The following is an 18,197-nucleotide window of genomic DNA, read 5'->3' on the forward strand; positions in this document are numbered from 1 at the left end:
GGACAGTCCCAGAACATGTGGGTGTGGTTGGCCGGGCCTTCCTGGCATCATTCACATTTGTCCTCCATCTCCGGGAAGACTTTGCTCATTTGGGTTCTGGTTAGCTACACTCTGTGCACCACCTTTAGCTGCATTTTTATATAGGGCCACCGTTTCTTTGTTAAATTCTGCCCGGCATTTGGTCAGGTCTGCCCTAATGTCTTGGCCCACCCGGATCTAGTGTCCCTCCCAGTTGCAGACCTTGTATGTCTTGCCCAATTTAGATCCTTTCCCGATCTTGGTACTAGTGCAGCTTCGCAATGATGGCCCGCGGCTGTTCCCCGGCCTCAGGCTTTGGCCGAAGTGACCTGTGGGCTCTGTCCACTTCTGGGGTGATGCACAATCAATAACTACTAAAACGAGGTTGTAGCACAACTGAAGGCTTTAATAGACTAGAACTGTTCCCCAGCAGCTCAGGTACAGAATGAGGGCTGCTGGGATGGCACTGACTCTTATACCCCGCCTATCAGGGCGGAACTACATACTATACAGCCAATGGTAAACCCCCAATGAAACTTCAGCCTCTGGGGTACTGCAATACCTGATAATACCACATGGGGGTTTGGGGAAGCTTTCCCTTCCAACCAGTTTGCCCAGCATCTGGGCCACTTACTCCCTGGGTTTCCTGGCCTCGGTACCCCCCAGTAGGCCCGCAATGCAGAGGTTCGGGCGACGCGGCCGATTTTCGTGGTCCTCGACCGTCCCCTTTAATGTCCCTTGCATCGCTACCAACCTTGCCATTTCTGTCTCGAGTGAGGTGAGCCGATCGCTCTGGTCGGTCGTGGCCTTCTCCAGCTCCCTGATTGTCGTTTCCTGTGTCTCCAGCCACCTTTCCACCTTCTCCAATGCTGCTTGCAGGGTGACCAGCGCCTCCGCAACTGCCACTTTCACCATGGCCACCATTTCCATTTTGGTGGTATCCTTGAGCTCTTGCAGTTCCTGCGTTAGGAATTCCCTCCATTCATTCATCAGGGGGAGGCCCTGCGTACAATCTGGCGGTCCTTCTTGCTCAGGTGTGGCCAGGAACTCGTTGCCTCGCGTGTTTGCCAACACCTCAGCCTTCCTCTCAAGGGTCTTACTGCCTCTGCCATCTCTTCAGTCCCTAGGGTTGATGCTGCTTGGCATGTCTTGGTGGTGTTACAGGAGGGTGAGGGGGTTTTCTCCCGGATTTACCAGGCTATTTTGGGTTGAACATGCCTGAATTTGTGTGTCCAGGAAGAGAGCCTCTTTTGTGCGTCTGCTCAGCACATCCCCGTCACCAGAAGCCGGTTGCGGGGTAATTATTTTAAAACATTTTTTGTTTGCAAAATAATTTGACTCTGTTAGGTTTCCGCAGCACCAGCACTATTTTGTACAAAGGAATGGTCATTTACCAGGCAACTGTCACAAAGCTTTCGGTTTTAGTGAGCAGTGTATCGAATTGCGGGATAATTATTGACCTAGAAACATCTTCAAATACTGTCATTGGATCTTTTGCATTGAACTGAGAGGACAGATGTGACCTTGGATTAACATCTCCTCACAGTGGGACTTGAAAATGTAGCTTTTCCTTTTTGTGAATCCCCTTCCTAACCCAGGAGATGAGAACCTGAGTATGTAGCCTTGCCTGATACTGATCAGCTCTGGATTTCACCGTGTTCAATGGCTGAGTGTTGTACTGTACAAGTCAGGACAGAGCAGATGTTGTCCAGACAACATTCTTCTTCTCTTACAGTCTTATCTCGGATGAGTTAGCCAAAGTCAGTGCTACAGACAAGAGGGTGCTAGGATTATCAGAAACAGAAGGTTCATGCGTGGATGCTTACCATACACCCTATGGTTTGGAGATATCACTCACAGTCCAGGCCCACACCTGCAGAATGGTTATTTTCATGAACTACCAGAGAGCTGTTGACTTAAGCAGAATTCAGAAAAGCAGGGGTCAAAATCTCACACCCAGTGATACCATTGGGGGCACCTGGAATCAAGGGTGAGAGCCGGAATCCATGGTTAGACTGATCTGTGTTTCACTATAAGATTGAGGTTTTACTGTAGCTCCAATAAATGATCATTGTAGCAAGGTGAAGATTCACTGTCAGAGCGAGGGAAGATTCAGTGTCAGAATGAGTGAAGATTTACTGTCGGAGTGAGTGAGGATTCACTGTCAGAGTGAGTGAAGATTCACTGTCAGAGTGAGTGAGGATTCACCGTCAGAGTGAGTTAAAATTCACTGTCAGAGTGAGAGGATCCACTGTCAGAGTGAGTGAGGATTCACTGTCAGAGTGAGTGAAGATTTACTGTCGGAGTGAGTGAGGATTCAGTGTCAGAGTGAGTGAGGATTCACTGTCAGAGTGAGTGAGGATTCACTGTCAGAGTGAGCGAAGATTCACTGTCAGAGTGAGTGAGGATTCAGTGTCAGAGTGAGTGAGGATTCACTGTCAGAGCGAGTGAAGATTCACTGTCAGAGTGAGTGAGGATTCACTGTCAGAGTGAGTGAGGATTCACTGTCAGAGTGAGTGAAGATTCACTGTCAGAGCGAGTGAGGATTCACTGTCAGAGTGAGTGAAGATTCACTGTCAGAGTGAGTGAGGATTCACTGTCAGAGTGAGTGAGGATTCACTGTCAGAGTGAGTGAGGATTCAGTGTCAGAGTGAGTGAGGATTCACTGTCAGAGCGAGTGAAGATTCACTGTCAGAGCGAGTGAGGATTCACTGTCAGAGTGAGTGAGGATTCACTGTCAGAGTGAGTGAGGATTCACCGTCAGAGTGAGTGATAATTCACTGTCAGAGTGAGTGAAGATTCACTGTCAGAGTGAGTGAGGATTCACTGTCAGAGTGAGTGAGGATTCACTGTCAGAGTGAGTGAGGATTCACTGTCAGAGTGAGTGAGGATTCAGTGTCAGAGTGAGTGAGGATTCACTGTCAGAGTGAGTGAGGATTCACTGTCAGAGTGAGTGAGGATTCACTGTCAGAGTGAGTGAAGATTCACTGTCAGAGCGAGTGAGGATTCACTGTCAGAGTGAGTGAGGATTCACTGTCAGAGTGAGTGAGGATTCACTGTCAGAGTGAGTGAGGATTCACTGTCAGAGTGAGTGAGGATTCACTGTCAGAGTGAGTAAGGATTCACTGTCAGAGTGAGTGAAGATTCACTGTCAGAGTGAGTGAGGATTCAGTGTCAGAGTGAGTGAGTATTCACTGTCAGAGTGAGTGAGGATTCACTGTCAGAGTGAGTGAGGATTCACTGTCAGAGTGAGTGAGGATTCAGTGTCAGAATGAGTGAAGATTCACTGTCAGAGTGAGTGAGGATTCACTGTCAAAGTGAGTGATGATTCACTCAGAGTGAGTGAGGATTCACTGTCAGAGTGAGTGAGGATTCACTGTCAGAGTGAGTGAGGATTCACTCTCAGAGTGAGTGAGGATACACTGTTGGAGCAAGTGAGGATTCACTGTCAGAGTGAGTGAGGATTCACTCTCAGAGTGAGTGAGGATTCACTGTCAGAGTGAGTGAGGATTCACTGTCAGAGTGAGTGAAGATTCACTGTCAGAGTGAGTGAGGATTCACTGTCAGAGTGAGTGAGGATTCACTGTCAGAGTGAGTGAGGATTCACTGTCAGAGTGAGTGAGGATTCACTGTCAGAGTGAGTGAGGATTCACTCTCAGAGTGAGTGAGGATTCACTGTCAGAGTGAGTGAGGATTCACTGTCAAAGTGAGTGAGGATTCACTCTCAGAGTGAGTGAGGATATACTGTTGGACTGACTGAGGAATCAGTAGATTATGTTACATCCTTTTAATAATTTGGAATGGATGCGATTCTCCACTCCCACGCCGGTTGGGAGAATCGCCTGGGCTGCCAAAATTTCCGGGGACGCCGGTCCGACGCCCTCCCACAATTCTCCCAAGCGGCGGGAACGGCCCGGTCGAGTTTTGCGGGCCGCAGGCCGGAGAATCGCTGGAGACACCGAAAATGACGATTCTCCGGCACCCCCGCTATTCTGAGGCCCGGATGGGCCGAGTGGCCAGGCCAAAACGGCGGGTTCCCCCCGGCGCCGTCCACACCTGGTCGCTGCAGTCGTGAGCGGTGCATGAACGCTGGGGGGGCGGCCTGCGGGGGGCGAGGGGGAGCTTGTCGACTCCAAGCTGGGGGTTGTTAGACATTTTAGTTGCTGTGAAATTAAGAGTCTAAAGTTCTTGTTCCTTTTCACCAAACACCCTGGGCGGGATTCTCCAATCCTGCACCGAAATGCCCACGCCGTCGTGAACGCCGTTGAGGTTCACGACGGCGCGAAACGGCCCCGATCCCAAACGATTCAGGCCCCGACAGTGGGCTAGGATCGGGGCCGCGCCATCTACACGCGCCAGGCCTTGTCGCCGCGTAAAGGCGGCGCCGCGTAGATGACGCGGCTGGCGCCGCATTGATGATGCGGCTGGCGCTGCATTACTGGCGTCAACCGCGCATGCGCGGGTTGGCCGGCGCCAACCCGCGCATGCGTGGTTGCCGTCCTCTCTAAGTCCGCCCTGCAAGAAGATGGCAGACGGATCTTGGAAGGAAGGAAGGAGGTCCTCCTTCAGAGAGGACGACCCGACGATCGGTGGGCACCGATCGCGGGCCATGCCACATTTGAGGTACCCCCCGGTGCAGGATCCCCCCTCCCCCCCCCCCCCCCCCCAGGCCGCCCCCCCCCCCCCCCCCAGCGTTCCTGCACTGTTCCCGACGGCAGCGACCAGGTGTGGACGGCGCCGGGGGGAACTCGCCGTTTTGGCCTGGCCGCTCGGCCCATCCGGGCCTGAGAATAGCGGGGGTGCTGGAGAATCGCCATTTTGGGTGTCTCCACCAATTCTCCGGCCTGCGGCCCGCAGAACTCGACAGGGCCGTTCCCGCTGCTTGGGAGAATCGCGGGAGGGCGTCGGACCGGCGTCCCGTGAAATTTTTGTGGCCCATGCGATTCTCCCAACCGGCACGGGAGTGTAGAATCTTGCCCCATTTATTTCACTTCCACAGCCTCAGCACAAAACTCTTAACAACACACCACCTGACAGAGGCCACCTGAAGCCACTTTACATATCAATGTCAATTAATGGATACTTAACATAAATGAGACAACTAATTGTACTGTCTCTTAACCCATTACTTAACAGGGGTGGCTACCCCTCGACTCCGTATGTGGCTGACGTGTTTACTGTTGATCTTCTCGTTGACATTGACCCCATATAACACTAGCCCTGACTGGACCACAACCCATCCTGCTACCAAAGTGGATCTGAAGCAAAATTACGGACCTGGTCTCCCACACGGAACAATCTGTCGCCCCTCTGCCGAGACTGCTGACTCTTCTGGGAGGTCTGGCATGACCCACCCTCCCTGCCAAATTTCAATCAAAGGTCAATGAGCAGCTCAGCCAGCGTGACCCCTGTGGGGGAGTGAGGGGTACAGTTGTACAGTAACAAAAAATTAGCCAACTGCTGACGAAGTGGTTTATCAGATTGCTTTCTCATCGTATTCTTGAAGGTCTGAATCGTCCTCTCAGTCAAGCATTAGCTGGGTGGTACGGGGCATCCTTGTGTGCCATGTTCCATTGTGTGAAATGACTTATTTAGGAAGCCTATGAATGGAAAGCACTCATTGCAAGGTATCTACCATGGCCGCCGAGGTAAAGTTTTCAACTCTTGAACCGTTAGCCACTTAAAGTGGGCATCCACCAGGATTTAAAACATCTTGCCCATAAAAGAGTCCACGTGGTGAATGTGGGCCCGGGTTCATGGGCGACCTCGCCATTCCCAAGGGTGAAGAGTGGTGCACAGTGGTGAGCATTGCTGTATTTGGCATGGGTGACAGAGTTACACCAATTCTTCAATGGCTTTATCTATGCCTGGCCACCAAACATAGCTGTGCGCCAGCTTCTTCATCTTTGACTGCCCTGGGTGGACGCTATGAGGCTCTTTAAGGAGAGGCCCCCTGGTTTAGGTGGAACAACCACTCATTACCCCACAGAACAAGGCAATCCTCACATGTCAACTCGCCCTGAGAGTGAAGGAGGGCCTCAGATGCTCAGACTTCTCATATCGCCAGCCAATCTGTGTCATTTCTTTCACCTTTTAAAGTATGGGGTTTCATTCGGTCCAATTTCGGATGTGCCCAGCAGACACTGGCAGAGTGTCTAGGAAGTTCAAGACCAGTATGATCTCCTGGGGTACTGGTTGTGGCGGGATGCTCCTTGGCAGTGGCAAGCGACTTAATGCATCCGCATTGGCATGCCAGGCCGGGACTGGAAAGCATCACTGTAAGCCACCAAGACCCAATGATAGGCATTTTCTCTCATGATTTAAATTGTTCCCGACTCGTGATGGAGCTTCTCTATTATCTCAACTGCTTCTTCCTTCCCCCCTCAATCCACAATGTCTGTCGACTGCAATCAAAATGATTTACCTCGTTGCCAATGTGGTGGCTCGAGACATACCCTGGAGGCCTCCAGTAAAAAACAAATGAAATGAAAATCGCTTATTGTCACAAGTAGGCTTCAAATGAAGTTACTGTGAAAAGCCCCTAGTCGCCACATTCCGACACCTGTTCGGGGAGGCTGGTACAGGAATTGAACCCACGCTGCTGGCTGCCTTGGTCTGCTTTAAAAGCCAGCTATTTAGCCCTGTGCTAAACCAGCCGGCACAGGTAGTTAAGTAACAGGCACAGAACACTATATAGCAAGTCTTAACACTTAGGTCCATGGTCCAGGGTCCTGCTCCCAGGGCCCTGCGCAAACTCCCAGGCCAGGCTTTGCACAATCCTGCACAATTGGCCCCGAGCTCGTTATGTGTTCCATGGAGCCCGTCCCCTTAAAAGGGCTATGCTACCACAGCTGGAAGTGATGCGGTTATACCACATCTAATAGCAGAACCTCATTAGGATTATTCCAGTTTGAGTAGGCAGCTGGCCAGATTTCCAGGCTGCTGTCAGCTGGATGGAAAGACTAGCTGCAGGATGTCAGAGTCAAGGGCTCATAGGGATGGACCCTGGCAATCAGGTGAAGAGAGTCAGTAAGGTGTCAGGGTTTGGAGGGGGTTTGGATGGCAAGGGGAAATGGTCATTATGGGAAACCCACACAGCAACTGCTAAATTTAAATCAAGCTGCTGGTCAGAGCCAATCAATTTCCCTCCTGGTCATGTGGACCCTGAAGCACTGCCTACTATGGCAGGGCACTTTCATGACACAAACCTCACCATTGTAAAAGACAGTGGGCTCATTTGCAGTGGGGTTGGGATGCATTTCCTATTTTAAGTGTTTTAATCCCTATCTATTAACCTCCCCCTCTTATGTTTATTGTGGGTGTGGGTGAGGGAGAGTGAGGGGAGGGGTGATTATCAGAGACAGTGAGAGGGATTCTCCAATAATGGATCGGTAGGCCGCAATCGCAGGCCGGGCCACCGTGGGGGCCACCCCCTGGGGTCGGATCCCCCCGCCCCCCCCCTTCCAGGACGGCCCCCGCAGCCACACCTTTCGGGTCCCACCGTGTGGGACCTGAGTAACCCACGTCTGCGGGACTCGGCCGAACTGGGCAGCCACTCGGCCCGCCGGGGCCCGGAGAATCTCCGGGGGGGCCACTTTCAACGGCCTACAACCGGCGCGGCGAGAATCCCGCGGGCGCCCGAGAATCGCCAGGGGAGAATTGGGAAGCCGGCGTCAGGGCAGTGGGGCGCGATTCCCACGTACGCCGGGGCCAGGTCGGAGAATCCCGGCCAGTGCTTTTTGTTCCAAACTAAGTTTGCAATGTGACATTTTTAAAAAAAGATTGGCTTATATAAGTGGCACTGTCCTGGGTTCACTATTGTGTTTTACAGTCGATCCATCAGATGCTATCGGAGATCCTGTGGCATTGTGAGCAGCGGCCCTGCCTCTGGAGCCAGAAACTCTGGGTTTAGGCCCTGCCCCAGGACTTGGTGGCCAAGGAAGGTGCATTCATAAGGCGGCCAAATGGGTTGAGTATCAACCTGCAAAATCCTTCCAACATGCCAATTGCTGGTGGTAAGAGCGAGAGGGACTCCTGGTCAGACTTGTTTGATGTGGAGTGGTGCCCCTCAAGCTCTCAGCCTCTGGCAACAGGCTTGCGACCTGTTTCAGGGAAAAAACCCATCATGGAATCAGTCAATGTGTGTGAACATCAAACGGTTTATCTTGGAGGAAGGCCATTTGGCCCACCTGGTCCGTATCAGCTATTTCAATGAACAATTCAGTTAGTTCCACACTCCGATTCTTTCCCCCAGATTTACACATTTTTAAAATCCAAGTCCCTTTTGAAGGATATTATTAAATCCGTATCCACCATCCTATCAGATGGTGCATTCCACATCCCACCACCTCATTGCGTCAGAATGTTTCTCCTCATTTTACTTCATTGAGCTGCTGTAATCTGAATTTGACTATGCTCAAAGATAGATCTCCTTGAGCCGCTGCAAGGTGTAGGTACCCTCACAGTGCTGTTAGGGAGGGGTTCCAGGATTTTAACCTAGCAACAGTGAAGGAACGGCAATATATTTCCAAGATAGATGGTGAGTGACTTGAAGAGAACTTTCAGGTGGTGGTGTTCCCATGTATCTGCTGCCCTTGTCCTAGATGGAACAGTCTTGGGTTTGGAAGGTGTTACCTCAGAGCCTAGGTGAGTTCCTGCAGTGCATCTTATGGATGGTGCACACAGCTGCTGCTGTTCGTGGGTGGTGGAGGGAGAGTGAGTGTCGTTTCAGTCATTGGAAATAATTCTTCTTTATTTACTCTACCTAAACTGAGCACCTGCATTGAATCATCTCATAGCCTTCTCTGCTGTAAGAAGACCAAGGCCTGTCTCTCCATTCTGTCCCTGTACCGTGAATATCTCGAGGTATAGTTGGATTTAGCCCAATAACACTTTTCTTTCTGCGCTTGCAGCATTTTTCGGAGAACCTGGATGACTTCTCCAACGAGCTGTTCAGTAGCTTCTTCGATGACCCCCTGCTGGCTGAAAAGAACCCGCTGCTGGACATGGATCTTGACCCAGCCACTCCGGACATCCAAGCAGATCACAGCTACTCTCTGAGTGGAGACTCCGCCCCTCAGAGCCCAGTCATGCCAATCAAGATGGATGAATTCAGCAAAGGTAAAGGAGGGTTTACCTGGGTTCGGGACAGGGTAAGGGCAGTTCCAGTTTATGTTGTGAGACCGGGCACCCTTTCTCCTTCAGATCACCTACGCTGCCACACCAGGTAGGTGCCTTCCTGGTGAATTCAACGGGCCATCAACTTGCTGTCCCCCATGTTACACTGGGGTCCAAAGTCAAGATTTACCCCGAGATTCTTCACACAAAGAATTGTGAAACTTTGGAATTCTCTACTCTGGAAGGTTTTGGATGATCCATCTTTGAACATAGTTAAGGCTTAAATAGACAAAACTTTGATTTCTCAGGGAATTAAGGGATATAGGGAGTGGCTAGGAAAGTAAGTTGAGGCAGGAGATGAGCGATGATCATGTTGAATAGCTGAGCAGGCTCGATGGGCTGTATGGTCTGTCCCTGCTCCTATTTCATATGCTCCCATGTTCCAATGAAGAGGGAAAGATGTAACAGGAAGCTTTTCTATTTAGTGCTCGGGTGTAACACTGCCCTCGGATTCCAGATCTTACAGAAAACCACTAATTTTTCATTTTTATTGTGGTGTTAGATTGACAGTCTACTCCATGCCTATACTTATATGATGGGCTTCACCCTCTTCACTGGCAGCTAAAATGCTAAAAAGATTTTCCTGTTAAGCTCCTCATTTGCAGCTGTATTTTATTTCCCATGAGCTGGAGTTTGCCATTGGAGGTGGCTAGGAAGAGAGGCCAGCGGAGGAATTTGCCCTGTGGCGCAATTATTTCGTTTTTAACATGTGGTCATTCAAAGGATATGGGTGTCACTGGCAAGGTCAGATTTTATTGCCCACCACTAATTGCCCAAGGGAAACTGGTGGTGAGCCGTGTCTTGAACCATTGCAGTCCATGTGGCGTGAGTACACCCACAGTGCTGTTAGGCAGATAGTTCCAGGAATTTGACCCAGTGACAGTGAAGGAACAGAGATCAGGGGCGACATTCTCCGACCCTCCGCCGGGTCGGAGAATCGCCGGGGGCTGGCGTGAATCCCGTCCCCGCCGGTTGCCGAAGTCTCCGGCACCGGATATTCGGCAGGGGCGGGAATCGCGCCGCGCCGGCTGGCGGGCCCCCCCGCTCGATTCTCCGGCCCAGATGGCCCGAAGTCCCGCCGATAAATTGCCTGTCCCGCCGGCGTAAATTAAACCTTACCGGCGGGACAAGGCGGCGTGGGCGGGCTCCGGGGTCCTGGGGGGGGCGCGGGGCGATCTGACCCCGGGGGGTGCCCCCATGGTGGCCTGGCCCGCGATCAGGGCCCACCGATCCGCGGGCGGGCCTGTGCCGTGGGGGCACTCTTTCCCTTCCGCCTCCGCCACGGTCTCCACCATGGCGGAGGTGGAAGAGACTCCCTCTGCTGCGCATGCGTGGGAAACTGTCAGCAGCCGCTGACGCTCCCGCGCATGCGCCGCCCGGAGATGTCATTTCCGCGCCAGCTGGCGGGGCAACAAAGGCCGTTTCCGCCAGCTGGCGGGGCGGAAATTCTTCCGGCGTTGGCCTAGCCCCTCAATGTTGGGGCTCGGCCCCCAAAGATGCGGAGCATTCCGCACCTTTGGGGCGGCGCGATGCCCATCTGATTGGCGCCGTTTTGGGCGCCAGTCGGCGGACATCGCGCCGTTTCCGGAGAATTTCGCCCATGTTTCCAAATGTGGATGATGTGTGGCTTAGAGGGAAACTTGCAGGTGGTCATGTTCACATACATCTGCTGCCCTTGTCCTTCTAGGTGACTGAAGTCGTGGAAGGTGCTGTCGAAGGAACCCTGGTGAATTATAACATCTTGTTGATGGTACACATTGATGTCATTGTGTGTCGTGGGGGAGGGAATGAATGTTTAATGTGGTGGATAAGGTGCTAATGAAGCAGAATGCTTTGTCTAGTCAGTTTCTGGTCAATGCCCATTCAATCCCCCAGGATGGGCATGGACTACTTTAGTATCTGAGGAGATATGAGTGGTGGGTGGTGCTGAACATTGTCCAGTCATCAGCAAACATTCTCGCTTCTGACCTTTGATGGAGGAAAGGTAATTGATGAAGCAGCTGAAGATGGTTGGACCTAGGATGCTACCCTGAGGAATTCCTGCAGTGATGTCCTGGAACTGAGATAGTTGACATCCAACTACCACAACCATTTTCCTTTGTGCCAAGTACAACTCCAACCAGCGGAGAGTTTTCCCCCCGATTACCATTGCCTTTAGTTTGCTAGGGCTTCTTGATGCCATACTCAGACAAATGCTGACTTGATGTCAAGGGCAACCACTCTCACCTTACCTCTTGAGTTCAGCTCTTTTGTCCATGTTTGAACCAAGACAGTAATGAGGTCAGGAGCTGAGTGACCCTGACAGAACCCAAACTGAGTGTCCGGGAGCAGGTTATTGCTGAGTAAGTGCTGGTTGATAGCACTGTTGATGATCCCTTTGATCACATTACTGATGATCGCGAGTCGACTGATGGGGGATAATTGGCCGGGATGGATTTGTCCTGTTTTTTGTGTACAGGACACACCTAGGGAATTTTTCACATTGCCGGGTAGATGCCAGTGTTGTAGCTGTACCAGATGTCTAATATTTTACCTTCTCCATACAATCTTGAGGTGGCTTCTTGGAGATGACAGTCACCCTCTCGATAGCAGCAGACGGGCAATGGGGTAGTGGTATTGTCACTGGACTAGTAATCCAGATACCCAGGGTAATGTGGCAGACGGTGAAATGTGAATTCAATAAAATCTAGAATTAATAGTCTAATGATGACTTCATTGTTGATTGTTGTGATCAAGGAAATCTGTTGCCCTTACCTGGTCTGACTGATACTTGACTCCAGACCTACAGCAACATGTTTGACTGCCCTCTGAAATGAAGTGGCCTTGGCAGCCATTCAAGGAAATGCTGGCCCAGCCATTGACGACAACATCCAAGAACGAATAGAAAAAGACAATTCAGGGGATTAAGCAGGCACTTAAGAAGTAGGTCTTTTGACCTCAGTGTTGCAATTATGTCAGGCACTAATTACTAAAGTGGCAGCCATGAAATCCTACCTATTAAAAATGGGAATTGGTTAAGCGGAGCTCATGTGAACTCACTGCCTATCAAAGTTGAAGCAGGGCTCATGGATTGGAGGGTTCGTTCATTGAGAGGCAAGAGTTGAGGCTCTAGTAATTGAGACGATATATCCTCATGGGACCATATGCTCAGAGGAGCTCTGGAGCAATGGAGGTGAACAGTGGTGCCAGCAACCTAGGCAGCTGGTTGAGGGGCAGGAGGGGCCAGTTGAGGAGCAGGAGAGGCTGATCGAGGAAAGAGCTGGTCAAGGGACAGGAGGGGCCAGAAAGTGTCACCTTGTTACGAGTGGTCCCAGGACGAGGTCCCCAGATTTGTTACCCTCTGTCCCCTCTGTGGGAATTGCCTCAACATGAGCCCCAATCTGTTAAATTCGGGACGGGATGCCCCCACGGGTGTTAAACCCCTGGGTGAGGAAGGATGAACTGGCTCCCTTTCTTCATTCAACCCCTTCAGTTGGTCGTAACAAGATGACTTCAAAAAGGATCCCTTCACTTGTGGATCCCTTTTCCAATATATGTTTTAAAAGGAACCAATTTAACCAGGTTTCTTGCGTTCAAGAAAGTGTACAAAAGATATACAAAGATATATCAAAAAGATGTACAAATCAGTCTTTATCTTGTCCGTGAGGGGTAGATGGTGAAACATTGCAGCCGTTCTGTGATTCCAGTCGCGCTGACTTCAGCAGTTGAGCAATTGGTTTTGAGATTCCAGGGTCCTGCAGTTGAGCTGAGAAGTTGTCCCTCTTCCTTTTCAGCCGTGGTTTTGCGAACTTGGCTTGCTTCGGCAATCAGAGCGAGAGAGCGAGGCTTTTATTTTTCACTTCCCAGAGCAGATTTGACTGCTCCTGGGTGGGATTCTCCACCCCCGCGCCGAAGTGGCCGCGCCGTCGTGAACGCCGTCGAGCTTCACGACGGCGTGGAACGGCCCCAGTCCCGACCGATTCAGGCCCTGACAATGGGCCAGTATCGGGGCTGCGTCATCTACACGCGCCAGGCCTTGTCGCCCGCGTAAAAGCGGCGCCGCATAGATGACACGGCCGACGCCGCATAATGGACGTCATCCACGCATGCGCGGGTTGACCGGCGCCAATCCGCGCATGCGTGGTTGCCGTCCTGTCCAAATCGTTTCCCGCAAGAAGATGGGGGACGGATCTTGCGGGGCCGCGGAAGGACGGAGGTCCTCCTTCAGAGAGGACGGCCCGACGATCGGTGGGCACCGATCGCGGGCCACCCCACATTGCAGGTGAAGCCGGGTGCAGGATCCCCCCTCGCCCCACCACAGGCCGCCCCCCCAGCGTTCACGCACCGCCCACGACTGTAGCAACCAGGTGTGGACGGCGGCGGGGGGAACCCGCCGTTTAGGCCTGGCCGCTCGGCCCATCCGGGCCTCAGAATAGCGGGGGTGCCGGAGAATCGCCATTTTGGGTATCTCCGGCGATTCTCCGGCCTGCGGCGCGCGAAACTCGACCGGGCCGTTCCCGCCTCTTGGGAGAATCGCGGGAGGGCGTCGGACCGGCGTCCCCGTAAATTTTGGCGGCCCAGGCGATTCTCCCAACCAGCGTGGGAGTGGAGAATCGCGCCCTCTGTCTTTCGTTTTGTTTCTGTCACACACTCTGACACACTCAGCACTGGTCTACACACTCATGTTTCGTAGTTGGCTTTTTATCCCGCTCACCTGTGTATTCTTGGAAAACTAAAATCCATAAACCAGTCTGGGGCATAGCTTACAGAATATAATTCCTGCCCAAATGATAATTGGCTTCCATTATATCCACAGGAGATTACAATCATTTACTTTGTGCCTTAGTTTCCTCCCAGAAGTCCCGAAAGATGTGGGGCGAGATTCTCCACTCCCGCGCCGAAGTGCCCACGCCGTCGTGAACGCCGTTGAGGTTCATGACGGCGCGAAACGGCCCCTATCCCGACCGATTCAGGGCCCGATAATGGGCTAGGAGTGGGGCCGCGTCATCTACATGCGTCAGGCCTTGTCGCTGTGTAAAGGCGGCGCTGCATACATGACGCGGTCGGCGCCGCATAACTGGCGTCACCCGCGCATGCGTGGTTGCCGTCCTCTCTGAGTCCGCCCCGCAAGAAGATGGCAGACGGATCTTGCGGGACTGCGGAAGGAAGGAGGTCCTCCTTCAGAGAGGATGGCCCGACGATCGGTGGGCACCAATCACGGGCCACCCAACATTTGAGGTACCCCCCGGTGCAGGATCCCCCCTCTCCCCCCCGCAAGCCGCCTATCCAGCATTCCCGGGCTGTTCCCGACGGCAGCGACCAGGTGTGGCCGGCGCCAGCGGGAACCCGTCGTTTTGCGCTGGCCGCTCGGCCCATCCGGGCCTGACAATAGCAGGGGTGCCGGAGAATCGCCATTTTGGGTGTCTCGGGCGATTCGCCGGCCTACGGCCCACGGAACTCGATGGGGCCGGTCCCGCCGCTTGGGAGAATCGCGGGAGGGCGTCGGACCGGCGTCGTAGGAAATATTGGCGGCCCAGGCGATTCTCGCAACCGGTGCGGGAGTGGAGAATCTCACCCGTGCTGTGAGGGAATTTGGACATTGTGAATTCTCTCTCTGTGCACCTGAACAGGCACCGGAATTTGGCGACTAGGGGCTTTTCACAGTAACTTCATTGCAGTGTTAATGGAAGCCTACTTGTGGCAATAAAAATTATTATTATTGTTCAGATGTCAAAAAGGGTGTGATATTCCATTGTCTCTCATGACTCAATATCACCCATACCAGAGCAATTCAGAGAGTGACTGAATTTATTTTCTCAGAATTTACATCCTCAGCCATCTTTGGCTTGTATACCATTTTTTAAAAACACATCTTATTTAAAAGTTCAGTATGTCTGTACGTAATTCAGGGATTTTCTCCATCATCGTGACAACCTTCAGAATGGAGTGTATCACCGGAGAGGCAGCTCCCTCAGCATGTCGGAGAAGCAGTGCTGCTGATGCATGTGCCTATTGTGCACATCCCTGGAGGATGATCAGGGGGTTGGATAGGGTGGACAGTGAGAGCCTTCTCCCGCGGATGGAAATGGCTGGCACGAGGGGACATAACTTTACACTGAGGGGTAATAGATATAGGACAGAGGTCAGAGGTAGGTTCTTTACACAAAGAGTAGTGAGGCCGTGGAATGCCCTACCCGCTACAGTAGTGAACTCGCCAACATTGAGGGCATTTAAAAGTTTATTGGATAAACATATGGATGATAATGGCATAGTGTAGGTTAGATGGCTTTTGTTTCGGTGCAACATCGTGGGCCGAAGGGCCTGTACTGCGCTGTATTGTTCTATGTTCTATGACCTAATGCCACAAGGCTCAAATGGGCCACCGGCTGCCAGCAGCTGACAGTGTTCTTGAATATTCTAGTACCTGGCTTTCTTCAGAGCCCCATGGCTGGCCTATCTGGGGGTCTCACAAACAGCCACCACTAGCTGACTGTCTCATCTGACAGATGCACCTTTTTGGGGGACATTGGACTTCATCACCTTCAAAACAGATGCAGTCAGGCAGGCATAGAGGGCCATGGAGTTTACCGCAATGACTATTCCCTCAGGTGCAGGGTATGATTGACTGCATACATGGGACTATCAAACCGTAATCCTCTGAGGGCGGACCATTCATCAACAGAAGGGCATTCAATGAGATAGACTTTTAGTTGGTATGTTACCATTGTGAGGGGTCTCTTCAGTTGCGTGATTCATTCCTCCTGAGGCCTTCACTGGTGCTACAGCTATATCTGTCATCAGATAGTCTCCATGGATGGGCCCTGGCCGACAAGGATATCCTTTGAAGAGATGGCTCATAACTCTGTGTGTAAAACCCCACAATTGAGGCACAGGAACAATATAACCAGTGTCATCACTCGACAAGGGCCACCACTGAACAGGTCTTCGGCCTCCTGAAATATGGATTTGGTGTCTTGATCCGCATAGGTGGTAACCTCCAGCACATCCCTTCAGGGGCTTCCCGCCTTGTTGAGGGCTGCTGGGCTCTGTATGAACATGACCATATCAAGAGGAATGGGCCTGGTGGAAGTCCATCGGGAAGTCCACATTGGAGGATGAGGAATTTGATGAGGATCAACAAAAGATGCAATAAGGCCATCCATAGATTGGTCTCCTGTGACAATACAATGACCATGAGATCAGGGTAGCCCAGGACCACCTGACCTAGGACCACCTCTCCGGAGCACAATAGATCCGGCAATAGAACATGATGCAGGAAGGTTCCTGTGAGTGCGCATTGCTGCTGGACACTCTCATACTTCACACACAATCACATGATGAGGTCTAACTTCCCAGGTCTAACGAGACATGTTAATATATGCCCACAGCCTTTTACCTCCCATTAAAGAGCAGGCATTGAACAAAAGGTTTATAATCTGCACCCAGATGAAAGCCAATGTGATGCTGCTGCCACTTTTCTGCAAGAGCCCCTCCATGGAGCTCCATCTACTGGCTGGAGGAAGAGATGCAGAGGCAGGCTCTTTGAGTGTGCGTAGTTGTGGCTGAACTGCACATGGTGCCCGTCCGTGGATCGTGGTGTGCATGATGGTATTGCCAGAGGGTGTGAGCAGCTGCAATTGAGCAGGGACAGCCTTAGTCAAGTGGGCCTGGGACCTATCACATGTCTCAGTCGGAGGGGCCGAAGGGCCGGCTCCATAAAATGCAGATTCTTGGGTAGTGACGCCATCCACGTGGTCACTTCCTGCCTTACTTGAGAAAGGACGTACTGGCACTGGAGGGTGTGCAGAGGAGATTCACTAGGTTAATCCCAGAGCTGAAGGTGTTGGATTACGAGGAGAGGTTGAGTAGACTGGGACTGTACTCATTGGAATTTAGAAGGATGAGGGGGGATCTTATAGAAACATATAAGATTATGAAGGGAATAGATAGGATAGATGCGGGCAGGTTGTTTCCACTGGCGGGTGAAAGCAGAAATAGGGGGCATAGCCTCAAAATAAGGGGAAGTAGATTTAGGACTGAGTTTAGGAGGAACTTCTTCACCCAAAGGGTTGTGAATCTATGGAATTCCTTGCCCAGTGAAGCAGTAGAGGCTCCTTCATTAAATGTTTTTAAGATAAAGATAGATAGTTTTTTTGAAGAATAAAGGGATTAAGGGTTATGGTGTTCGGGCCGGAAAGTGGAGCTGAGTCCACAAAAGATCAGCCATGATCTCATTGAATGGTGGAGCAGGCTCGAGGGGCCAGATGGCCTACTCCTGCTCCTAGTTCTTATGTTCTTATGTTCTCAGCCTTTTCATTTTCCAGCTGCAGGTCCACACTTACCTAAAGCAGGAGAATCTCATCACTGTAACAATGCCACCAGCTCACTGCTGCTGCATGTGACCTTGAGGTTAGTCAATCTTTCAGTGGAGGAGCTCCTGCATTCATATGCCTGGGACTCTGTCGCACACCAATCCCGATATTGCCAATTACCTGCACTATGGCCACCCTTCCAATATCAAGCTTCCTCATCTATGGGCATCAATATTGCCAGTTGCCAGCTCCATCCCCTGAACTACTCCAAGAGCTCAACAATTGTTAACTTTCCCACCTGACCGTCATGAGCCACAGTACAGATATGTGCTGAATCTGGCATTGATTTGACCCTGGGTTTCTATTCTCATCTTCCCAAGCATTCATCACTTGGATCCCTTCTCTTGGGTGAGGGTTGGCACAGGGCAAACATCCCCTTGGTGTTCCTAAACACTGGCTGCCTTGAGGCCCTCCTGCTTAGAGGCATGCCATCCCTTTAAAACCCTCACATCTGCCAGGTGGGCATTACATCACACTCATCTTGCCAGATCTGAGATGGCCTTTGAAGCCACAACCTGCGAACTGCATTGTATCTACTGGGCTCTTTTAAAAAAAATATATATATTTTTATTCACCTCCTTTTTCACATTTTCTCCCGCATTTACACTGTTGCTCTTTTTAACCTTCGTCTATTTGCTCTGATTACGTCAC

The 18,197-nt window shown here is 51.5% G+C and overlaps 1 protein-coding gene across 3 annotated transcripts in view; it reads left to right on the forward strand.

Annotated features, from left to right (window-relative positions):
• Window positions 1-18,197, forward strand: part of creb3l1 (cAMP responsive element binding protein 3-like 1) — a 335,084-nt gene that overhangs the window by 121,661 nt on the left and 195,226 nt on the right. For all 3 annotated transcript variants that reach the window (XM_072518858.1, XM_072518859.1, XM_072518860.1), the window contains exon 2: window positions 8,931-9,138. In XM_072518858.1, coding sequence (XP_072374959.1) covers window positions 8,931-9,138 — 208 coding nt within the window. The remainder of the gene's footprint in view (window positions 1-8,930; window positions 9,139-18,197) is intronic.

This window comes from Scyliorhinus torazame, chromosome 10 (assembly GCF_047496885.1).
Source record: "Scyliorhinus torazame isolate Kashiwa2021f chromosome 10, sScyTor2.1, whole genome shotgun sequence".
Lineage (NCBI taxonomy): Eukaryota > Metazoa > Chordata > Chondrichthyes > Carcharhiniformes > Scyliorhinidae > Scyliorhinus > Scyliorhinus torazame.